This window comes from Entelurus aequoreus, linkage group LG24, assembly GCF_033978785.1.
Source record: "Entelurus aequoreus isolate RoL-2023_Sb linkage group LG24, RoL_Eaeq_v1.1, whole genome shotgun sequence".
NCBI classification, from domain to species: Eukaryota; Metazoa; Chordata; class Actinopteri; order Syngnathiformes; family Syngnathidae; genus Entelurus; species Entelurus aequoreus.
Genome location: NC_084754.1, coordinates 38,673,261 through 38,694,072, shown reverse-complemented (window position 1 = coordinate 38,694,072; position 20,812 = coordinate 38,673,261). Strand labels below are relative to the sequence as shown.

Genomic DNA, 20,812 nt, shown 5'->3' with positions numbered 1-20,812 from the left:
GAGAAGTTTGACTTTAGAGGTTCCATTGTAATTGTATTGCCATTTGTTCAATTCCATTGTCATGTTGCCAAACTTATTATCAGTGTGCGTTTTTTTCTGTCAAATCGCGGTAATTTGGTGTGGTAGCTTGGTTATTTTACCGATCATTCTATGTGTTTTAATTTGCCATGCTTTTAAAACAAGTATCGGAAGCAAAAGACAAAAAAAGACCAACCTATGATCTTTCACCTCTGATTCTCATTTGGTTCTGTTGCACAGAACCCACACCAATCATCTTTGACCCCCGCTGAGGAGTCAGGACATGAAAAATACATAGTTTGTGTTATTGCAACACCTTATGGAATACTAAGGACAAACATCAATGCATTATCCTCACATCTCACTGCCAACTAAGCATAAATCATTATGATGCTTATCACTTAACTGTCCAGTAAAATGAAACCTTCCCATGAAAGCATCTGTTTCCAGAGGTGGCGTGTAATGCTAGTTGGTCACATGTTAAGATGTTATCGGCACAACCATCACATGCACTTTCATAGTTTGGGGATGGCGGTAAAAAAAAGATAACCTTAGTTTATTTGGGTCCTTTGGCTTCACATCCTGACCTCCTTAGTGAGGGAGTAGATTGCATTGAGGCTCAACCATGTCCTCAGGATCACGTTGGATTCCTCAGTTCACATGCTCGCTTCAGGACTTTTACGTCCACCCAAGGAAAAAGAAGGCCCGGGTTTACAAGAGATGTTTTCAATTCATTCGACAAGGTGGAGATCATTAGAGCGAGCGCGAATCGTAATGGCTTTTGCTTTGATTTTTTCCAAAGCTGCACAAGCGTATTTATGTGCTGAAAATTTAGTTCTTTGTTGCTCCAGCCTTTTGAAGATGGAATAAACCAGAGAAAAAAACAGTTGTACCGCCCACTTCCATCTGGAACACTAATTAGGCCAGGGGAGCACACTGAAGTGGGGTTGTGGTGATTTGGTGTGCATTATCTCAGTGTCTATAAACATATAGAACTATCTTCTTTTTTTATTTTTATTTTTACAAACGTTCAATTTCAGGTGATTAAACTGCTGGATAAACTCAAAATGTGCAAGACTTATAGTCAGCGATCATTATCACCTGTAACATGTTGATCCAGGAATTGCAACAAAAAAAATCCATGCCACTCTTTTAGGGACTGTTTAATTAAGACTGTGTTCACACTTGTGGTTCGGTACTTAAGTCGGGGCCATAAACTGAAAAGTAAACTGAAACTGAAAGTCTTTGCAGTAAACGTATACATAAAGTAAGGAGTTGATTGAACAGCTTTCATGACAGAGGGTCATCCCAACCAAAAGTGTTTTGAGATAAGACCTGTCTCTCTAATTGATATGCTTTACTTGGCATTAATTTCTCAACCTTGGGTTTATATGATTGCGTTCACACTTGACCAAACCAAGAGTTGCCGTTTTTCCCTCAAGCCGACATGACAAGCGTGAACGCACCCAACATTTGGTTGGTACTTGATCCACTGCCTGTTTCGCCTTTAATTTTTTCGTACTATTTATTTTTCTTTCAATAGATAAAACCCTGACTGTAACAGTGCCCACTCCAAGCAGCCCCGTGGAGGAATCTCCTCAAACGTCTTCATTATCAATGGTAAGGATCTAGTTAATTTCAGACCAGATTATAGTACATCACGTTTGCATTTGCATAATTCGACATGTCCAAAAAGGACTAGGAGGAAGTAGTTTTTTATTGTAACACATTCTCTGTGTCTCAGCAGTTACTGATAGTTCTAATGTGCACTAAGTTTTTTTCTAATGGAGAAGAAAGGATAAAAAAAATGTGTAATAGTAATTTTAATAGACTTTGTAGATGGCTTATTTGGTAGTTAAAAATAAGGAACTGACATGAGCATTGTATGGTATTTGTATACTAAAATAGTGTTCAAGTGTTTTAGATGCATATATGTCGTCTCTGCTGTCGACATGTGGCGCGCGTAAACAGGCGCACGTACCAAAACAAGAACTCAACACTACTTCAAGAGCAAAGTTGCGTCTTATTTGAAAGCGCTTTGAAATCAGAACCAGTTTGTGAACCTGGTGACCTCGCTGTTGACTCTTGACCTTTTTGCTCTCCCAATAGGAACAACCCTCTGACTCCGGCGCAGACGTGGAGGAGAAGGTGGTGGTGGTAGAGGTGGCTCCTCCCAGCGCAGAGGCCAAGACGACTCAAGATGAAGTCGTAATGGCCCGACGATCGGAAGCCATTAAAGCCAAGGCACTGGATATTAAGAAGGTAATTAGGATGAAAAGGAAGGTCTTAGATTAAATTGCTGGGTTGCAACCACGTTACCTAGAACCTGCCTTACTTCTGGTTTGCGTATGTGGGGGGCAAACATCTCAATATGGCCACCGTTCTGTTATCATCGGCTGCGCAGATGTCTGGGTTTAGCAAAGGTATAGAGGCAACTATACAAGCTTGCGATATTGAAGAACTATCCATATGTAATAGAGTAGATCCATACACTCGTTAGGAAAATAATTTTTCATAAGATTCAAATAATTTTCCAACATCATGTGGGTGGACATTTCCAACTATCTAGTGGCCTACACTGTGTTGTAAACTGGCAAGGAGTTCAAGAAGTACAAAAGTATGGAGGCACATAGTTTATTTCGAATTAAGTATCATGAAATAAAAGACAATATTCAACTATATAATAGTAAATTAATAAACCTCAAAGGCTGCATGTCCCATAGCAATGACATACTGTGTCTAACTAGGCCTCATTATTATAATTCTTATAGTTGCTATTTACTGAATTAAAAAAACGAAGCACTTTACATGTAAAAAGTGTGACACTGAAATATCCAAGTACAATATTTTGTAATCTAATAGAATAAACGTATTTTCATATGAACTGAAAAATGTATAATTTCACCAAATTATACTTTTATATAATAAGTGTCAATTAAACTGTAGTCCTAAATCTGCATGTGCAGGTTCGCCACAATAAATAGCTCATTTCTCTAGCAGCCAGACGCTATTTACTAAACACACACAGCTGTCATTCTGACTATAATCCTGCCAGAACCTCAATAAAACATCACACATGCTTAAGAGCCATTATTTTTTCAAACACAGTGCATCCGTAAAGTATTCACAGCTCTTCACTTTTTTCACATTTTGTTATTTTACAGCCTTATTCCAAAATGGAATACCCCATAATAAAAATGTGAAAAGTTGTTTTGTAATTTTTTTGGGAAATTTTACAAATCTGTTAAAAAAAAGAAAATCACATGTACCTAAGTATTCACAGCCTTTGCTCAATGCTTTGTTGATGCACCTCTGGCAGAAATTACAGCCTTAAGTCTTTTTTTAAACGATGCCACAAACTTCACACACGTATCTTTGGGCAGTTTCGCCCATTCCTCTTTGCCCATTTGTCTTTGCAACACCTCCCAAACTCCCAGGTTTTCATCCAGGATGTTTCTCTACAATGTTGCATTCATCTTTCCCTCTATCCTGACTAGTCTCCCAGTTCCTGCTGCGAATAAAAACATCCCCGCAGCATGAAGCTGCCACCACCATGCTTCACTGTAGGAATGGTATTGGCCTGGTGATGAGCGGTGCCTGGTAACCTCCAATAATGATGCCTGGTATTCACGCCAAAGACTTCAAGCTTTCTTTCATCAGACCAGAGAATTTAGTTTCTCATGGTCTGAGAGTGTTTCAGGTGCATTTTGGAACACTTTTTGCTAAGAAATGGCTTCCGTCTGGCCACTCTACCATACAGGCCTGATTGAACAGAACCGTTCTTAAGTGGAAACAGTGAAGATATTCACCGAATCGCCTGAGTAGCCGAGAATGATGACGTCGATGACTGCAAGTATTCGAGGAGGAGCTGTAGAATGAGGCGAGTTTCAGTGGATGAAGAATCTTCAGGACTCCCAGTCATCATTCTCTTGATATTTCAGTTTTTGTAACTAATTGTGAGACGCAGTAGTAATTCCAACTTGTGGTCTGTCCAAACAAAAGTCCCTTTCTGTGCGTGCATCTGCCATCATCACTTTTTTGATTCTGAAAGGAGAATAGAACTTCATGCGCGTGCGCAGTTTCTTCTACTATAGTTTTGGTGGTTCCTTACAGCGCCACTTATGGCGAGGCACTGTATTACATCATATTCACCCAGGAAACATTTCTGCCTGGATGTGACTCACTATTGGCAGGACACTGTGGGGACGCATTGATTTTTTTAACCCAAAACAAAAATTAAACAAACGTTTCTGTGGGGATATGCCCTAAGATGAATGCAGCAATGCACAGAGACATCCTGGATGAAAACCAACGCTTCCCATCCAACCTGATGGAGCTTGGGAGGCGCTGCAAAGAGGAATGGGCAAAGTGGAATGGGCGAAACTACCCAAAGATAGGTCTGCCAAGCTTGTATTCAGAAAGACTTGAGACTGTAATTGCTTGTGTAAGTATTGAGAAAAGGCTGTAAATACTTGAGTACAATGTTCCCTCTAATTTTTCATGTGTGTGAGCAAACGCAAAAACTCCCTGAGCATTCAGTGGAGCCCATGTGAGCAACACCAGACGTGCACACTGTGGCTACACCAGCAGCACACCTGTCCCAAACCTGACTAAATAACAAGTTCAATCTCCATCCATCCATCCATTTTCTACTGCTTGTCCCTTTCGGGGTTGCTGGAGCCTATCTCAGCTGCATTCGGGCGGAGGGCGGGGTACACCCTGGACAAGTCCCCACCTCATCGCAGGGCCAACACAGATAGACAGACAACATTCTCTTATTATTATAATCAAATCACAGCAGTCATTTCCATTTATAATAGAAGTGTTTAGGCCCACTTACAATGACAATAACAAAAAATATTATTTTTCATGAACTGTGTACTTGTATTGTTTGTCTGGGTGGAGGTCCTGCTTTGGAAATAATGTGTACCCCTTTCAGACATTGCATTTAGTTCCCATTAAAACATTCACATGTTGCACAATGAGATGTAAGCAGGGGATCATGTGTACATTCCTGCAACTTCCTGTTTGTAAAAAATATATTTTTGTTAGTATTTATTTAATATACTAACAGCATTTCATGATTAATATTTATAAATTAAAATTCCTAAAAATGACACTAGAATAAGCACACATTTGATTGGTAAATCATAGTGTAACGACCTGGAATTACACTTTGTGTGGTGTTGGAGTTGTCCGACTTTTTGTGTGGCTGTAAACGCATCACTGGCTAAGTGCCATATGTGCATGTGTTGGCGCAAGTGAGAAAGAGCGAGCGGCTGCTGGTGATATAACAAAGTTGCTTTTGGTCTGGTTTGTACTGCAGAAAATGACCACTTTTGCTATATATAATTTTTTATACTAATGTTTTGGTGATGTGTTTATGGCCGACAATAAAGAGTTTTGCCCAGTAAAGTGATGGATGGAATTCATGTCCTTAAAGCGTCTCGACAGACGTTACAATATTTGAACAATGATGACGAAAACTGTTTTCTCTGTCGTGTCGAAAATTGTTATGCGCTTATTTTTTTATTTGATTTTGTGCGTGGCATAGATTTGCTGTGCGCAGAGGACGCTTGAGCAGTGCGCAATTGCACAGGCGCGCACCTTAGAGGGAACATTGCTTGAGTACATAAAAAAAAAAAAAAAATTCACATTGTCATTATGGGATATTGTCTGTAGAATTTCGAGGACAAAAATGAATTTATTTCATTTTGGAATAAGGCTGTAACATAACAAAATGTGAAGCTTTCCAGATGCTCATGCAGTACATAAAACAAAACAAAAAAAACATTACAAAAGGCATTATCACATAATATTAAATTAGTGCTTGTGCATATTAAAAAAAGGCATCTTTTAAATAAATAAAAGCAGCAATAAAAAGTATGTATTAATCCTTAAAAAAATGCGTCTACACATTCTATTAAAGGCACAGATACCAGTGTTTCCATATATACGATTGGTACCTAACAAAACTACACCTAGGATTGGTTATCTGTACAATAAGATCATTTTCGGACCCCTGCAGTATACATATAAACTTAAACATCAGTTTTCTCAGGGTGGCGTGGAAGGTGTTTATCCCTAAATCACAAATAAGCTTGCTGGCACTACTACCCCTGGACTTTCCGAGCAGGATTCTGAGACAGTCATTATATGCAACCTGGAGTTTGCGCAAGCTCTCTTTTTTGAACCTCACCCAGAGGGGTGCTGTGTATATAGCGGTGCAGTAAGCTCTAAACAAGTACACCTTCGCTTCATCAGGACAGCAGTGAAATTTTCTCACCAACATATTGGCGAATAGCATATTGGTAATTACAAACCCCATTTCCATGTGAGTTGGGAAATTGTGTTAGATGTAAATATAAACGGAATACAATGATTTGCAAATAATTTTCAACCCATATTCAGTTGAATATGCTACAAAGACAACATATTTGATGTTCAAACTGATAAACTTTTTTTTTTTGCAAATAATTATTAACTTTTTAGAATTTGATGCCAGCAACACGTGACAAAGAAGTTGGGAAAGGTGGCAATAAATACTGATAAAGTTGAGGAATGCTCATCAAACACTTATTTGGAACATCCCGCAGGTGTGCAGGCTAATTGGGAACAGGTGGGTGCCATGATTGGGTATAAAAACAGCTTCCCAAAAAATGCTCAGTCTTTCACAAGAAAGGATGGGGCGAGGTACACCCCTTTGTGCACAACTGCGTGAGCAAATAGTCAAACAATTTAAGAACAACGTTTCTCAAAGTGCAATTGCAAGAAATTTAGGGATTTCACCATCTACGGTCCATAATATCATCAAAAGGTTCAGAGAATCTGGAGAAATCACTCCACGTAAGCGGCATGGCCGGAAACCAACATTGAATGACCGTGACCTTCGATCCCTCAGACGGCACTGTATCAAAAACCGACATCAATCTCTAAAGGATATCACCACATGGGCTCAGGAACACGTCAGAAAACCACTGTCACTAAATACAGTTCGTCGCTACATCTGTAAGTGCAAGTTAAAGCTCTACTATGCAAAGCGAAAGCCATTTATCAACAACACCCAGAAACGCCGCCGGCTTCTCTGGGCCCGAGATCATCTAAGATGGACTAATGCCAAGTGGAAAAGTGTTCTGTGGTCTGACGAGTCCACATTTCAAATTGTTTTTGGAAATATTCGACATCGTGTCATCCGGACCAAAGGGGAAGCGAACCATTCAGACTGTTATCGACGCAAAGTTGAAAAGCCAGCATCTGTGATGGTATGGGGGTGCATTAGTGCCCAAGGCATGGGTAACTTACACATCTGTGAAGGCAACATTAATGCTGAAAGGTACATACAGGTTTTGGAACAACATATGCTGCCATCTAAGCGCCGTCTTTTTCATGGACGCCCCTGCTTATTTCAGCAAGACAATGCCAAGCCACATTCAGCACGTGTTACAACAGCGTGGCTTCGTTAAAAAAAGAGTGCGGGTACTTTCCTGGCCCGCCTGCAGCCCAGACCTGTCTCCCATCGAAAATGTGTGGCGCATTATGAAGCGTAAAATACGACAGCGGAGACCCCGGACTGTTGAATGACTGAAGCTCTACATAAAACAAGAATGGGAAATAATTCCACTTTCAAAGCTTCAACAATTAGTTTCCTCAGTTCCCAATTGTTTGAGTGTTGTTAAAAGAAAAGGTGATGTAACACAGTGGTGCACATGCCCTTTCCAAACTACTTTGGCACGTGTTGCAGCCATGAAATTCTAAGTTAATTACTATTTGCAAAAAAAAAAAACGTTTATGAGTTTGAACATCAAATATCTTGTCTTTGTAGTGCATTCAATTGAATATGGGTTGAAAAGGATTTGCAAATCATTGTATTCCGTTTATATTTACATCTAACACAATTTCCCAACTCATATAGAAACGGGGTTTGTACGATTGGTACCTAACAGAACTACACCTAGGATTGGTTATCTGTACAATAAGATCATTTTCGGACCCCTGCAGTATACATATAAACTTAAACATCAGTTTTCTCAGGGTGGCGTGGAAGGTGTTTATCCATAAATCACAAATAAGCATGCTGGCACTACTACCCCTGGACTTTCCGAGCAGGATTCTGAGACAGTCATTATATGCAGCCTGGAGTTTGCGCAAGCTCTCTTTTTTGAACCTCACCCAGAGGGGTACTGTGCATATAGGGGTACACCTTCGCTTCATCAGAACAGCAGTGACATTTTCTCACCAACATCATCGAATAGCATATTGGTGATGACTTTAATGACCAAAAAAAGGCTGCAATTGATCAGAAGTTGCAGTTTCAAATTAAACAGTACCAAAACAAGTTCACCCCAAATGTGCATAAACATAGAAAAATGTTTACAGGTAGCGAGGCAAATCTATTCATGGTGGTCACAATTCATCCGTGACAGGCCGCCATGAAAAAATGAATGTATGGGAGACACTACAAGACTTGCACAATGAAAACTAGTCCACAGGTTGTGTGAAGCCCTGCTATTTAGAGCAGGCGTACTTTCCTTCTCCCGCCCCTCCGCACCACAGTACGTACCACTTATCTGTTCCTATTAAAGCGGGGCAGGAATTGGCCTGCGGGACGTCAGGCGGCCCACACACACACACAGTGGTACGTCTCTTGGCATTAGCGCACACATGCTAACCCGGCTGTTTCCCAGCGCTGCTTGGGGGGGCGCAGAGAACACGGGAACATCTGTCCTGAGCTGTACAGATTCAATGGCGGGAAAGCTGGTACGAGAATGAATAAATTCTTTTAAAGAATCCTTTCAAAACTTGGATGATTTTAGGAGTGATTCTTAGGGAGTTCCCTTCATCATTTCAATCAGTGCAGATGAACTATTTCCACTATTAGCTCAGCTTTTAATATCACCTAATGTGTACCAGCCCTCGAGTCCTCATTTACTGTAGAATGCTTCTCCTATTATGTTGGACCCCCACCTGCATCATTTGAGACTTGCATGTGAGGGCCCCATGTGTAATCTCACTACCAACCTGCCCTCATTTTAGTATTCCTGCTCACACTCCTGAGCATGTTCACATATTTGGACCTCCACAAGGATCTGATTTGAAGGTTCCTCCTCCTCCTCCAGGGTAATGTTGCAGCTCTTCTCAGGGACTCCCGACCTGTGTGGCCCCATAGCATCAGGGTTTAAAGATCCTATAAAGAACTTGTGTGGAACACTTTCACACAACATACAGGTCAAAAAGCAGCCTTCCCTCTTTAAATGCAAAGTCACGTGTGCATTAGTATTCTGTTGTAAAGGCTGATTATGAGGTCGTTTTTTATTATAAGCTTGTTTTCTGTACAAAATCCAAAACCAGTGAAGTTGGCACGTTGTGTAAATCGTAAATAAAAACAGAATACAATGATTTGCAAATCCTTTTCAACTTATATTCAATTGAATAGACTGCAAAGACAAGATATTTAATGTTCGAACTGAGAAACTTTTTTTTTTTTTCTGCAAATAATCATTAACTTAGAATTTAATGACAGCAACACATTGCAAAAAAGTTAGCACAGGGGCATTTTTACCTCTGTGTTACATGGCCTTTCCTTTTAACAACACTCAGTAAACGTTTGGGAACTGAGGAGACCAATTTTTGAAGCTTTTCAGGTGGAATTCTTTCCCATTCTTGCTTGATGTAGAGCTTAAGTTGTTCAACAGTCCGGGGTCTCCGTTGTGGTATTTTACGCTTTTTCAATGGGAGACAGGTCTGGACTACAGGCAGGCCAGTCTAGTACCCACACTCTTTTACTACGAAGCCACACTGTTGTAACACGTGCAGAGTGTGGCTTGGCATCTTCTTGCTGAAATAAGCTGGGGTGTCCATGAAAAAGACGTTGCCTGGATGGCAACATATGTTGCTCCAAAACCTGCAGTGTTTCCCACACATTCATGTATTTGTGGCGGCCCGCCACGAAAGAATTACGTCCGCCACAAATAAAATTTAAAAATATATATACATTTTTTCATTTTTTTTTTGTCCTGTCCAGCTTCACAGGCAAATCATATCAATCAATCAATCAATCAATGTTTATTTATATAGCCCTAAATCACAAGTGTCTCAAAGGGCTGCACAAGCCACAACGACATCCTTGGTACAGAGCCCACATACGGGCAAGGAAAAACTCACCCCAGTGGGACGTCGGTGAATGACTATGAGAAACCTTGGAGAGGACCGCATATGTGGGTAACCCCCGCCCTCAAGGGGAAAATCATATAGTTGATGTAGATGCCCATATCGTCCGTTCAGATTTACTTTACAAAAGAGAAGTGTAGGATACTTCTCTTGTTACCTTATTTGTATTTGACTTTATTAAATTTATTTATATTAGAAACACAACATGTGTATATAACAAAGGGTGCAAAGTCTGCAGGCAGTAGGAAACACATGGTTAAGTGTAGGGAGTAAAACTGATGGCAGTCTAAAGTTCAAGATTTTTGGAGCACTTTGTTCAGTGGATCAGATGTTTGATGAAGCTCTGTGTCTATCTACCACCACTACTGTTTTCTGTTTATTTGTTACTGACTGTGGCAGGACACCTCTGCCTCTGTTTCACTTTATGTTGCTGGTAAATAATATGGTTGTAGCAGTAGGCTAAAGTTAAATTATTTAGTATGCACTAATTAAAGGGGCAGAGCTTTAAGAGACATTTTAGCTTTTATATTTTATAACATATATTTTTTGTAAGAACCACAATTAATAAATATATTTCAGTGAATAACTTATTGTTCAAATCTGTATATAAATATGTACATAAAGGGTTGTAATTATATTGTAAAATGGATGGATGGACGTTTAAAACAAAACTGTTACTATTAATTAGTAAGTATACATTTTTTGAGCCTTTTTAGAAAAATCATATTGTAGTAAATTATGCAAATTACTTGATAATGTCATGTGACCACGCCCATAGCCACGCCCCCACCGCCACAGGTATCTTGCCAGTTTATGGGAAACACTGACCTGTATGTATCTTTCAGCATTAATGGTGCCTTCACAGATGTGTAAATTACCCATGCCTTGGGCACTAATACACCCCCATACCATCACAGAAGCTGGCTTTTGAACTTTGCGCCTAGAACAGTCCGAATGGTTATTTTCCTCTTTGGTCCCGAGGACATGACGTCCACAGTTTTCAAAAACAATTTGAAATGTGAACTCGTCAGACCACAAAATACTTTTCCACTTTGCATCAGTCCATCTTAGATGAGCACAGGCCCAGCGAAGCCGGCGGCGTTTCTGGGTGTTGTTGATAAATGGCTTTGGCTTTGCAAAGGAAGGTTTTAACTTGCGATGATGTAGCGACGAACTGTAGTTACTGACAGTGGTTTTCGGAAGTGTTCCTGAGCCCATGTGGTGATATCCTTTACACATTGATGTCGGTTTTTGATGCATGTGGTCGCAGGTGCAGAATAACTATGTCGTTATGTTATTCGGCGCTGAGAACTGTCATTACAGACTTTAAAGCATCACACAGTCGAGGATTATTTTCTTCTGGCTTGTCTGTAGGCACAAAGCTGGTTGTTGTACAGAAAGAATTACAAGTATTCCGTTCATAGCTGTAATAACAAACTGTATCCTACCATTAGTTTCGATTCTGTAGTTTCCCTCCTGCTCGAGCCCTAAAAGAGAATAGCGGGCTTAAAGTGCAGGAATGAACCAAGTCAATGACTTTAAGAGCATGCTGTAGCGAGTTCAGCTCAAGAATTAACACTAGAAGAAATAGAACTGCACTTATCTACAGGCTGGAGGCAGCCCAATGCTATTTGACTTTCTTCTTTAATTTGTCAGTTATGGGTCATGCCTTTTTTGTATGTCTTATTTACCTGCCTACCCTACGCCTAGCTAGAGAGGGAACATTGGTTTTAAGTTGGCAAGAAGCACTTTTTACCTTCTCTTTGCTAATAGCTTTATTGCATAAACACAGCTGTATGATTTGCAAAGACCAAGCGATAGAGTTAATGGCTCAGGGGTGTTCTGATCAGGGTCTTTTAGTGTTAATGTTTTTATGAGTTTGAGAGTATACCGCTCACATGTATTAAATGTTTTTATGAATACATGGTGATTGCTGTTGACAATGTAAAAATATCAACACGATATTACAAAAACCCATAACCTGTGAAGTTGGCACGTTGTGTAAATGGTAAATAAAAACAGAATACAATGATTTGCAAACCTTTTTCAACTTATATTCAATTGAATAGACTGCAAAGACAAGATATTTAATGTTCGAACTGAGAAACTTAATTTTTTTTTTGCAAATCATTAATTTAGAATTTAATGGCAGCAACACATTGCAAAAAAGTTGGCACAGGGGCATTTTTACCACTGTGTTACATGGCCTTTCCTTTTAACAAATTCAGTTAACATTTGGGAACTGAGGAGACACATTTTTGAAACTTTTCAGGTGTAATTATTTTCCATTCTTGCTTAATGTACAGTTTAAGTTGTTCAACAGTCTGAGATCTGCGTTGTGGTATTTCACACTTCATTAAGCGCCACACAATTTCAATGATAGACAGGTCTGGACTACAGGCAGGCCAGTGTAGTACCCGCACTATTTTACTACGAAGCCACGCTGTTGTAACACATGCAGAATGTTGCTTGGCATTGTCTTGTTGAAATAAGCAGGGGCACCCATGAAAAAGACGTTGCTTGGATGGCAACATATGTTGCTCCAAAACCTGTATGTACCTTTCAGCATTAATGGTGCCTTCACAGATGTGTAAGTTACCCATGCCTTGGGCACTAATACACCCCCATACCATCACAGATGCTGGCTATCGAACGTTGCGCCTATAACAGTCCGGATGGTTCTTTTCCTCTTTGGTCCGGAGGACACGACGTCCACAGTTTCCAAAAACAATTTGAAATGTAGACTCGTCAGACCACAGAACACTTTTCCACTTTGTATCAGTCCATCTTAGATGAGTTCGGGCCCAGCAAAGCCGGCGGCGTTTCTGGGTGTTGTTGATAAATGGCTTTGGCTTTGCATAGTAGAGTTTTAAACTTGCACTTACAGATGTAGCGACCAACTGTAGTTACTGACAGTGGTTTTCTGAAGTGTTCCTGAGCCCATGTGGTGATATCCTTTACACACTGATGTCGGTTTTTGATGCAGTACCGCCTGAGGGATCGAAGGTCACGGGCATTCAATGTGCGGTGATTACGTGCAGTGATTTCTCCAGATTTTCTGAACCTTTTGATGATCTTACGGACCTTAGATGGTGAAATCCCTAAATTCCTTGCAATAACTGGTTGAGAAATGTTGTTCTTAAACTGTTCGACAATTTCCTCACACATTTGTTGACAAAGTGGTGACCCTCGCCCCATCCTTGTTTGTGAATGACTGAGCATTTCATGGAAGCTGCTTCTATACCCAATCATGGCACCCACCTGTTCCCAATTAGCCTGTTCACCTGTGGGATGTTCCAAATAAGTGTTTGATGAGCATTCCTCAACTTTCTCAGTCTTTTTTAGACTTAGACTTAGACAAACTTTAATGATCCACAAGGGAAATTGTTCAAATTGTTTTGCCACTTGTGCCAGCTTTTTTGAAACACGGTGCAGGCATCAAATTCCAAATAAGCTAATATTTGCAAAAAAATAACAAAGTTTAGCAGATCAAACGTTAAGTATCTTGTCTTTGCAGTCTATTCAATTGAATATAGGTTGAAAAGGATTTGCAAATCATTGTATTGTGTATTTATTTACCATTTACACAATGTGCCAACTTCACTGGTTTTGGGTTTTGTAAATCAATTTAATTTTTTCCACATTTGTAGTACATAGAACTGTTTGAGCTAAACAAAGTCAATAGTACACAATAATGAAACAAAATCAAAAACTACTTTCTACTACTCATTTAAATTCTTCGTTTTTTGCCCTCAAAGTCCTCCTGTGTCCAGTAACAAATCTCCAGAGTTTGTAAACATTCACAAGACGACAGAAATGATTTTGTGAAAATACAAATGGATGTTTTCCGTCTAGTATCAATCATAGTACCATACTACCTTTGGTATCGACACTAGCAATATGTAAATCTATCTGCTATCCCCTTAAAGGGGAACTGCACTGTTTTGGGAATTTTGTCTACTGTTTACAATAATTATGAAAGACATGACGACGGATGAATTTTTTTTAAGCATTCTAAATATCAAGTAAATGTAAATAAACATCTGCTTACAGTGGAGCCAATGGGAGCTCCACCATTTCGCCCATAAAATCCAATAAATAACCATTGAAAAACTGCCAACAATACTCCATTTACATTTTGGGACTTGAATTAAATTGGCCCTAGTGTGTGAATCTGAGTGTGAATGTTGTCTGTCTATCAGTGTTGGCCCTGCGATGAGGTGGCGACTTGTCCAGGGTGTACCCCGACTGCAGCTGAGATAGGCTCCAGCACCCCCCGCGACCCCAAAAGGGACAAAGCGGTAGAAAATGGATGGATGGATGGAATATTAACCAAGTATTAGTGATATTGTTATTATAAGCGCTAACGCAGATGCACTATTTATAGCGGCGCCATGATCACTTCTTGTGTGCCTATGTTTACATCATCGAGTGGTCTGCTGCTTCCTCGCTTCCCTGCTCCCTATAAGTTTATTGTAGATCATAAATCATGCCTCTCACCTGGACAGTAGAAGAACAAGGACATTTTCTGACAAGTTGGTACACTTTGACAGCCATATAGGACTCGAAACTGGCTAGGCCGACATGAAACGACGTTTAAACCAACCCAATTGTACAGGTTACGGAATGTAAATGAAGTACCGTATTTTTCGGACTATAAGTCGCAGTTTTTTTCCATAGTTTGGCCGGGGGTGCCACTTATACTCAGGAGCGACTTATGTGTGAAATTATTAACACATTACCGTAAAATATCAAATATATTATTTAGCTCATTCACGTAAGAGACTAGACGTATAAGATTTCCTCAGATTTAGCGATTAGGAGTGACAGATTGTTTGGTAAGCGTGCTATACATTTCGAACATGCTAGTTCTATATGTTATAGTTATTTGAATGACTCTTACCATAATATGTTACGTTAACATACCAGGCACGTTCTCAGTTGGTTATTTATGCCTCATATAACGTACACTTATTCAGCCTGTTGTTCACTATTCTTTATTTATTTTAAATTGCCTTTCAAATGTCTATTCTTGGTGTTGGGTTTTATCAAATACATTTCCCCCAAAAATGCGACTTATACTCCAGTGTGACTTATGTATGTTTTTTTCCTTCTTTATTATGCATTTTCGGCCGGTGTGCCTTATACTCCGAAAAATACGGTATTGTTGGTGGTTTATGAATGCAATTTTAAAGTGATTTAGAGGTAGAATTGATTAGCTGCCTTGCTAGCCACCTTAAACAAGCTTATTTTTACATGATAGAATGCAAAATAAAATAAAAAAACTTGTCTCCTTGTCTTTCATGATTGTGAACGATAGGCGAATTCCAAAAAAATGTGCAGTTCCCCTGTAAGTGTCCAGTAGGCCTATATTTATTATCCTCTCTCTCGACTCTTACTGACCTACTTGTTCATTTCCAATTTAGAGCGGCTTACTTTCTGCTGCAAAGCAGTTTTTTTCTAGACTACTTACGGTTTACGAAGCACCTGTTTCTTGTGTTGGTTCAGGCTAGCTTCGTGGCTATTTCAGCTATTAGCCTGCTTTTTTTTGTCTTCTAAGACTTGCTTGATAAAGTAATGAAAAATACAAGTTTAGCAAGAAATGCAATATTAAACTGAATATAAGATTGTGTTTTTCCCCCCAGAAAAAGTCAAAACTTGTTTTTTGTTAGCATTTGTTCAAAATAGTCAGATGAAAACTAAATCGTGGAAAAACTGACGCCATTTTTTCCATGAAAACACATTTAACGTCAATTAATTCAGACCCCAAAAATATTACCGACCATAAATATCATTTACATGCATAAAATAATGCTAAATAGATATATTGTATTTTTCGGAGCATAAGCCGCTCCGGAGTATAAGTCGCACCGGCCGAAAATGTATAATAAAGAAGGAAAAAAACATATATAAGTCGCACTGGAGTATAAGTCGCATTTTTTGGGGAAATTTATTTGATAAAAGCTAACACCAAGAATAGACATTTGAAAGGCAATTTCAAAATAAATAAAGAATAGTGAACAACAGGCTGAATAAGTGTACGTTATATGAGGCATAAATAACCAACTGAGAATGGTATGTTAACGTAACATATTATGGTAAGAGTCATTCAAATAACTATAACATATAGAACATGCTATACGTTTACCAAACAATCTGTCACTCCTAATCGCTAAATCCCATGAAATCTTATACGTCTAGTCTCTTACGTGAATGAGCTAAATAATATTATTTGATATTTTACGGTAATGTGTTAATAATTTCACACATTAGTCGCTCCTGAGTATAAGTCGCACCCCCTGCCAGAACTATGAAAGAAACTGCGACTTATAGTCCGAAAAATACGGTAAATAATGAATAAATCCGATAATTGAACATTCTGATAATGCTTTTTACCTTTTTATTAAAGACTTGTGTTGGCAAAGACAGCAAGGAGCTGAGAGGTAGGAAGGGAGAGCCACACGTACGCCAAGTTCGTCCCCAAAATCAAATCAAAGTAAATTTTATTTATATAGCATTTTCATACACGGGGAAGTGGCAAAAACTAAGTGTTTTACAGACAGAAAATAGAGAAGAGATGACAACTCATACACACAGAGCAAGCGCTGTTGAAAATAATAAAACAAAACATGGCATTGCACAGAGGAATGAGGAAAAACGCCACCTTCGAGGTGTCCACACCGGAGAATAACTCAAATTAACGGCATCTAAAAGATAGTATTAAACATACAATTAAAAAAAGTAATAAAAAAACCCTCATATAAATAAGATATTAATAAGTTAATAACATTGAGAGAATAGTTGTAATAATAGCAATACATAAACTAGAAAATCTCACAAGGAAAATGAAAACTAATACAAAACAGAAAAGTTTAACATGATCAGTAAAAAGCCTGATTGAAAGGCTAAGTTTTAGCCTTTTTTTTTTCAATTTCCAGACGGTCTGTGCAGTTCTGAGTCTCTCTGGCAAGCTGTTCCACACTCCATGGTGGCCTTTGTTCTGGTATATGGTAAAAAAACAAAAAGCCAGTGCCGGCGGACCTCAGTATCCACAAGGGTTGACACAATAAAATCAGGTCAGATAGATAATTAAGACAATTAAAAACTAATAACATTACTTTAAAATCGACCTTAAAGCGGACGGGGAGCCAATGCAGCAACTTTTAAAACTGGTGTAATGTGCTCCCGCCCTCTGGTCCATGTCAGCACGTGTGCAGCTGAGTTTTGGAATAATTGTAGACTTCTGTTATTCCTTTTGGGAAGACTAGAGAGCACGGCGGTACAATTGTCTAAACGACATTAGCACCCCTGTGTTAGCCTGAGATAGAAACGGGCAAACTCTGGCTAGGCTCTTCAGATGATAGTTGCATTTTGTTAGCCCCAGTGGCCCTAATTGGAAGAGTGAAGGTGTTCTGGACGGCATTAGGTCAACCCTGGATGACCTGGCTGTCCCGACCTGCCCCCCTTGAGTGACTGGTCCCACATTAAGATTTCTCTCTCAGGTGATAAATGTTGTTGTGAGCTCACACCTGGGACGCCTACAAAGAAACTTAACAGGTCAGCAGTAAAGTCTTTGAGCGAAGCAAGAGCTTGTTACAATGTGGTGTAAAAAAGCCATAGTCCCTTGGAAGACTTTGAGACCTCGCGTCCCCCCCCTTTTTTTTTTTCTTTTTTTTTTTTTTAATTATACTCACATGAACCCTTTCTGACACTCACACAGACACACCTGTTTCGTGGAATAAGCCAGGCTACCAGGAACGGGTTCATTAAATTCACTCAAGTATCGGAAAGGAGCGCTTCGGAACAGCTGCCAGGCTCTAGCGACCGAGTTGTTTATTTCTAAACGTATATTGTTACTAACATATATCAGTGCCTGTAAGATGTTTACCTTGAAGGTACAGGCAAAACAACAATGCACATTGCATACAGATTGTATATAAATGTATATATGTATGTATATATGTATATATATAATAAGTATATATGTATATATTAAGTATATATGTGTATATCTATGTATATGTGTGTGTGTGTGTGTACATGTATGTATACGTGTATGTATATGTGTATATATGTATGTTTATGTGTATATATGTATTTATATGTATATCAGCCCTTTGAGACACTTGTGATTTAGGGCTATATAAATAAACATTGATTGATTGATTGATTGATATATATATTTATATGTATATATATATGTTTATATTTATATATATTTATATTTATATGTATGTGTATATATATGTATATATTTATAAGTAAATATGTGTATATATATTTATATGTGTATCTTTTTATATTTATATGTATATATGTTTATGTGTATATATTAGAGATGTTATATATATACATATATATTATTGGCCGATAAATGCTTTAAAATGTAATATCGGAAATTATCGGTATCGGTTTCGTTATTATTGGTATCGGTTTTTAAAAGTAAAATGTATGACGTTTTTAAACGCCGCTGTGTACACGGACGTAGGGAGAGGTACAGAGAGACAATAAACCTTTAAGGCACTTCCTTTATGTGCATGCCATCCCAGTCACATAATGTCTACCGCCTTTACTCATTATGAATTGATGCAAGACATATTTCTTCAACAGCCATACAGGTCACACTGTATAAACAAGTTTAACACTGTTACAAATATGCGCCACACTGTGAACCCACACCAAACAAGAATGACAAACACATTTCGGGAGAACATCCGCACCGTCCATCCATCCATTTTCTACCGCTTATTCCCTTCGGGGTCGCGGGCGGCGCTGGAGCCTATCTCAGCTACAATCGGGCGGGAGGCGGGGTACACCCTGGACAAGTCGCCACCTCATCACAGGGCCAACACAGATAGACAAACAATATTCACACTCACATTCACACACTAGGGCCAATTTAGTGTTGCCAATCAACCTATCCCCAGGTGCATGTCTTTGGAGGTGGGAGGAAGCCGGAGTACCCGGAGGGAACCCACGCAGTCACGGGGAGAACATGCAAACTCCACACAGAAAGATCCCGAGGCCGGGATTGAACTCACGACTACTCAGGACCTTCGTATTGTGAGGCAGACGCACTAACCCCTCTGCCACCGTGCACCGTAATACAACATAAACACAACACAACAAATACCCAGAATCCCTTGTAGTACTAACTCTTCCGGGACGCTACAATATACACCCCCCGCTAACCCCCAAACCCCCCCCCCCCCCCACCTCAACCTCTCATAGTCTCTCTCAGGGAGAGCATGTTCCAAATTCCAAGCTGCTGTTTGGATAGATAGATAGATACCGTATTTCCTTGCATTGCCGCCGGGAATATAGTATTCGCCTGCCTAGAATTACAGCCGGGTCAAACTCGTTTCGCAAAATAATTAGCGCATGCTTGGCACTTCCGCCGGGTCAAATATGAGTCATTAAATGACTCCCGCCTCCTGGTGGTAGAGGGCGCTAGTGATCCTTCTTGCGACTACCAGTACTGCAGGAGACCGGTGCTGCAGAAGAAGACAACAAGCAGCATGCGTGAGCCGCGATCGTTTGCTTGCACTTTTACCATGGAGGATTACATATCTAAAATAAAACAGTTTTCTAAACTGGACTTTCAATCGAAGCAGGAGGTAATAATTAAAGGAATATCTCCAGAGACTTTTAAAACTGAAGAAAGATAAGGAAGACTACCTTTGATCAGAAGCAGCTGCAGATGGACATAATTTATAAGTAAAGGTAAGACCATAATAACGTTTTTTTTTATTAAATGTGCTTTTCATGATAAGGTAAGCGCCGGAGTGAGAAGAGGTTTTAAAATAATTAGCGCATGCTTGCCCATCCCGCATGCTTTTGGTAAGCGCAGGAGTGAGAAGAGGTTTTAAATTAACGCCCCTCAGGAAAATTAAAATTCTAGCAGCAGTGTACAGAATTGAGATCGAATTTAAAAAGTAAATAATGGGGGTATAAATGGAAACAGAATAGAAAAATATTACAATAACAATAAAAATAAAAAGCAACAATGAGAATAAAAATATAACAGTAAAATAAGAATATAACAAGAGAAACTACGCAGTAGTGACCATGTTATGAAAAAGTATTGCACTTTTATTGTTTTGAGGCATGTTAAAAAAAAATAATGCACTTTGTGACTTCAATAATAAATATGGCAGTGCCATGTTTGCATTTTTTTCCATAACTTGAGTTGATTTATTTTGGAAAACCTTGTTACATTGTTTAATGCATCCAGCGGGGCATCACAACAAAATTAGGCATAATAATGTGTTCATTCCACGACTGTATAAATCGGTATCGGTTGATATCGGAATCTGTAATTAAGAGTTAGACAACATCGGAATATCAGATATCGGCAAAAAAGCCATTATCGGACATCTCTAAAGCTGACCAATTATATTACTTTTTTTCTAACTTTATTTCAACAACAATATGACTAAAAAATTCAAACAATCAACATATAAGGAAGGAAACGCGTCGCTATTAATTTTTCTAAATATATACATAGATATTTTTTCTGGACTGGAACGTGCAATGGCTAACAAAACAAAATTGGGAAAACAATTTAAAGTATCTTCTTTTTTTAAATTTTGTCTTTAATGGAAATTGTCTAAGGTTTTTAGGATGA

General features: G+C 39.1%; 1 protein-coding gene across 2 annotated transcripts in view; it reads left to right on the top strand.

Annotated features, from left to right (window-relative positions):
* Positions 1 to 20,812, top strand: part of LOC133641912 (periphilin-1-like) — a 71,837-nt gene that overhangs the window by 48,546 nt on the left and 2,479 nt on the right. For both annotated transcript variants that reach the window (XM_062036028.1, XM_062036027.1), the window contains exons 8-9: positions 1,562 to 1,638; positions 2,128 to 2,280. In XM_062036028.1, the coding sequence (XP_061892012.1) occupies positions 1,562 to 1,638; positions 2,128 to 2,280 (230 nt within the window). The remainder of the gene's footprint in view (positions 1 to 1,561; positions 1,639 to 2,127; positions 2,281 to 20,812) is intronic.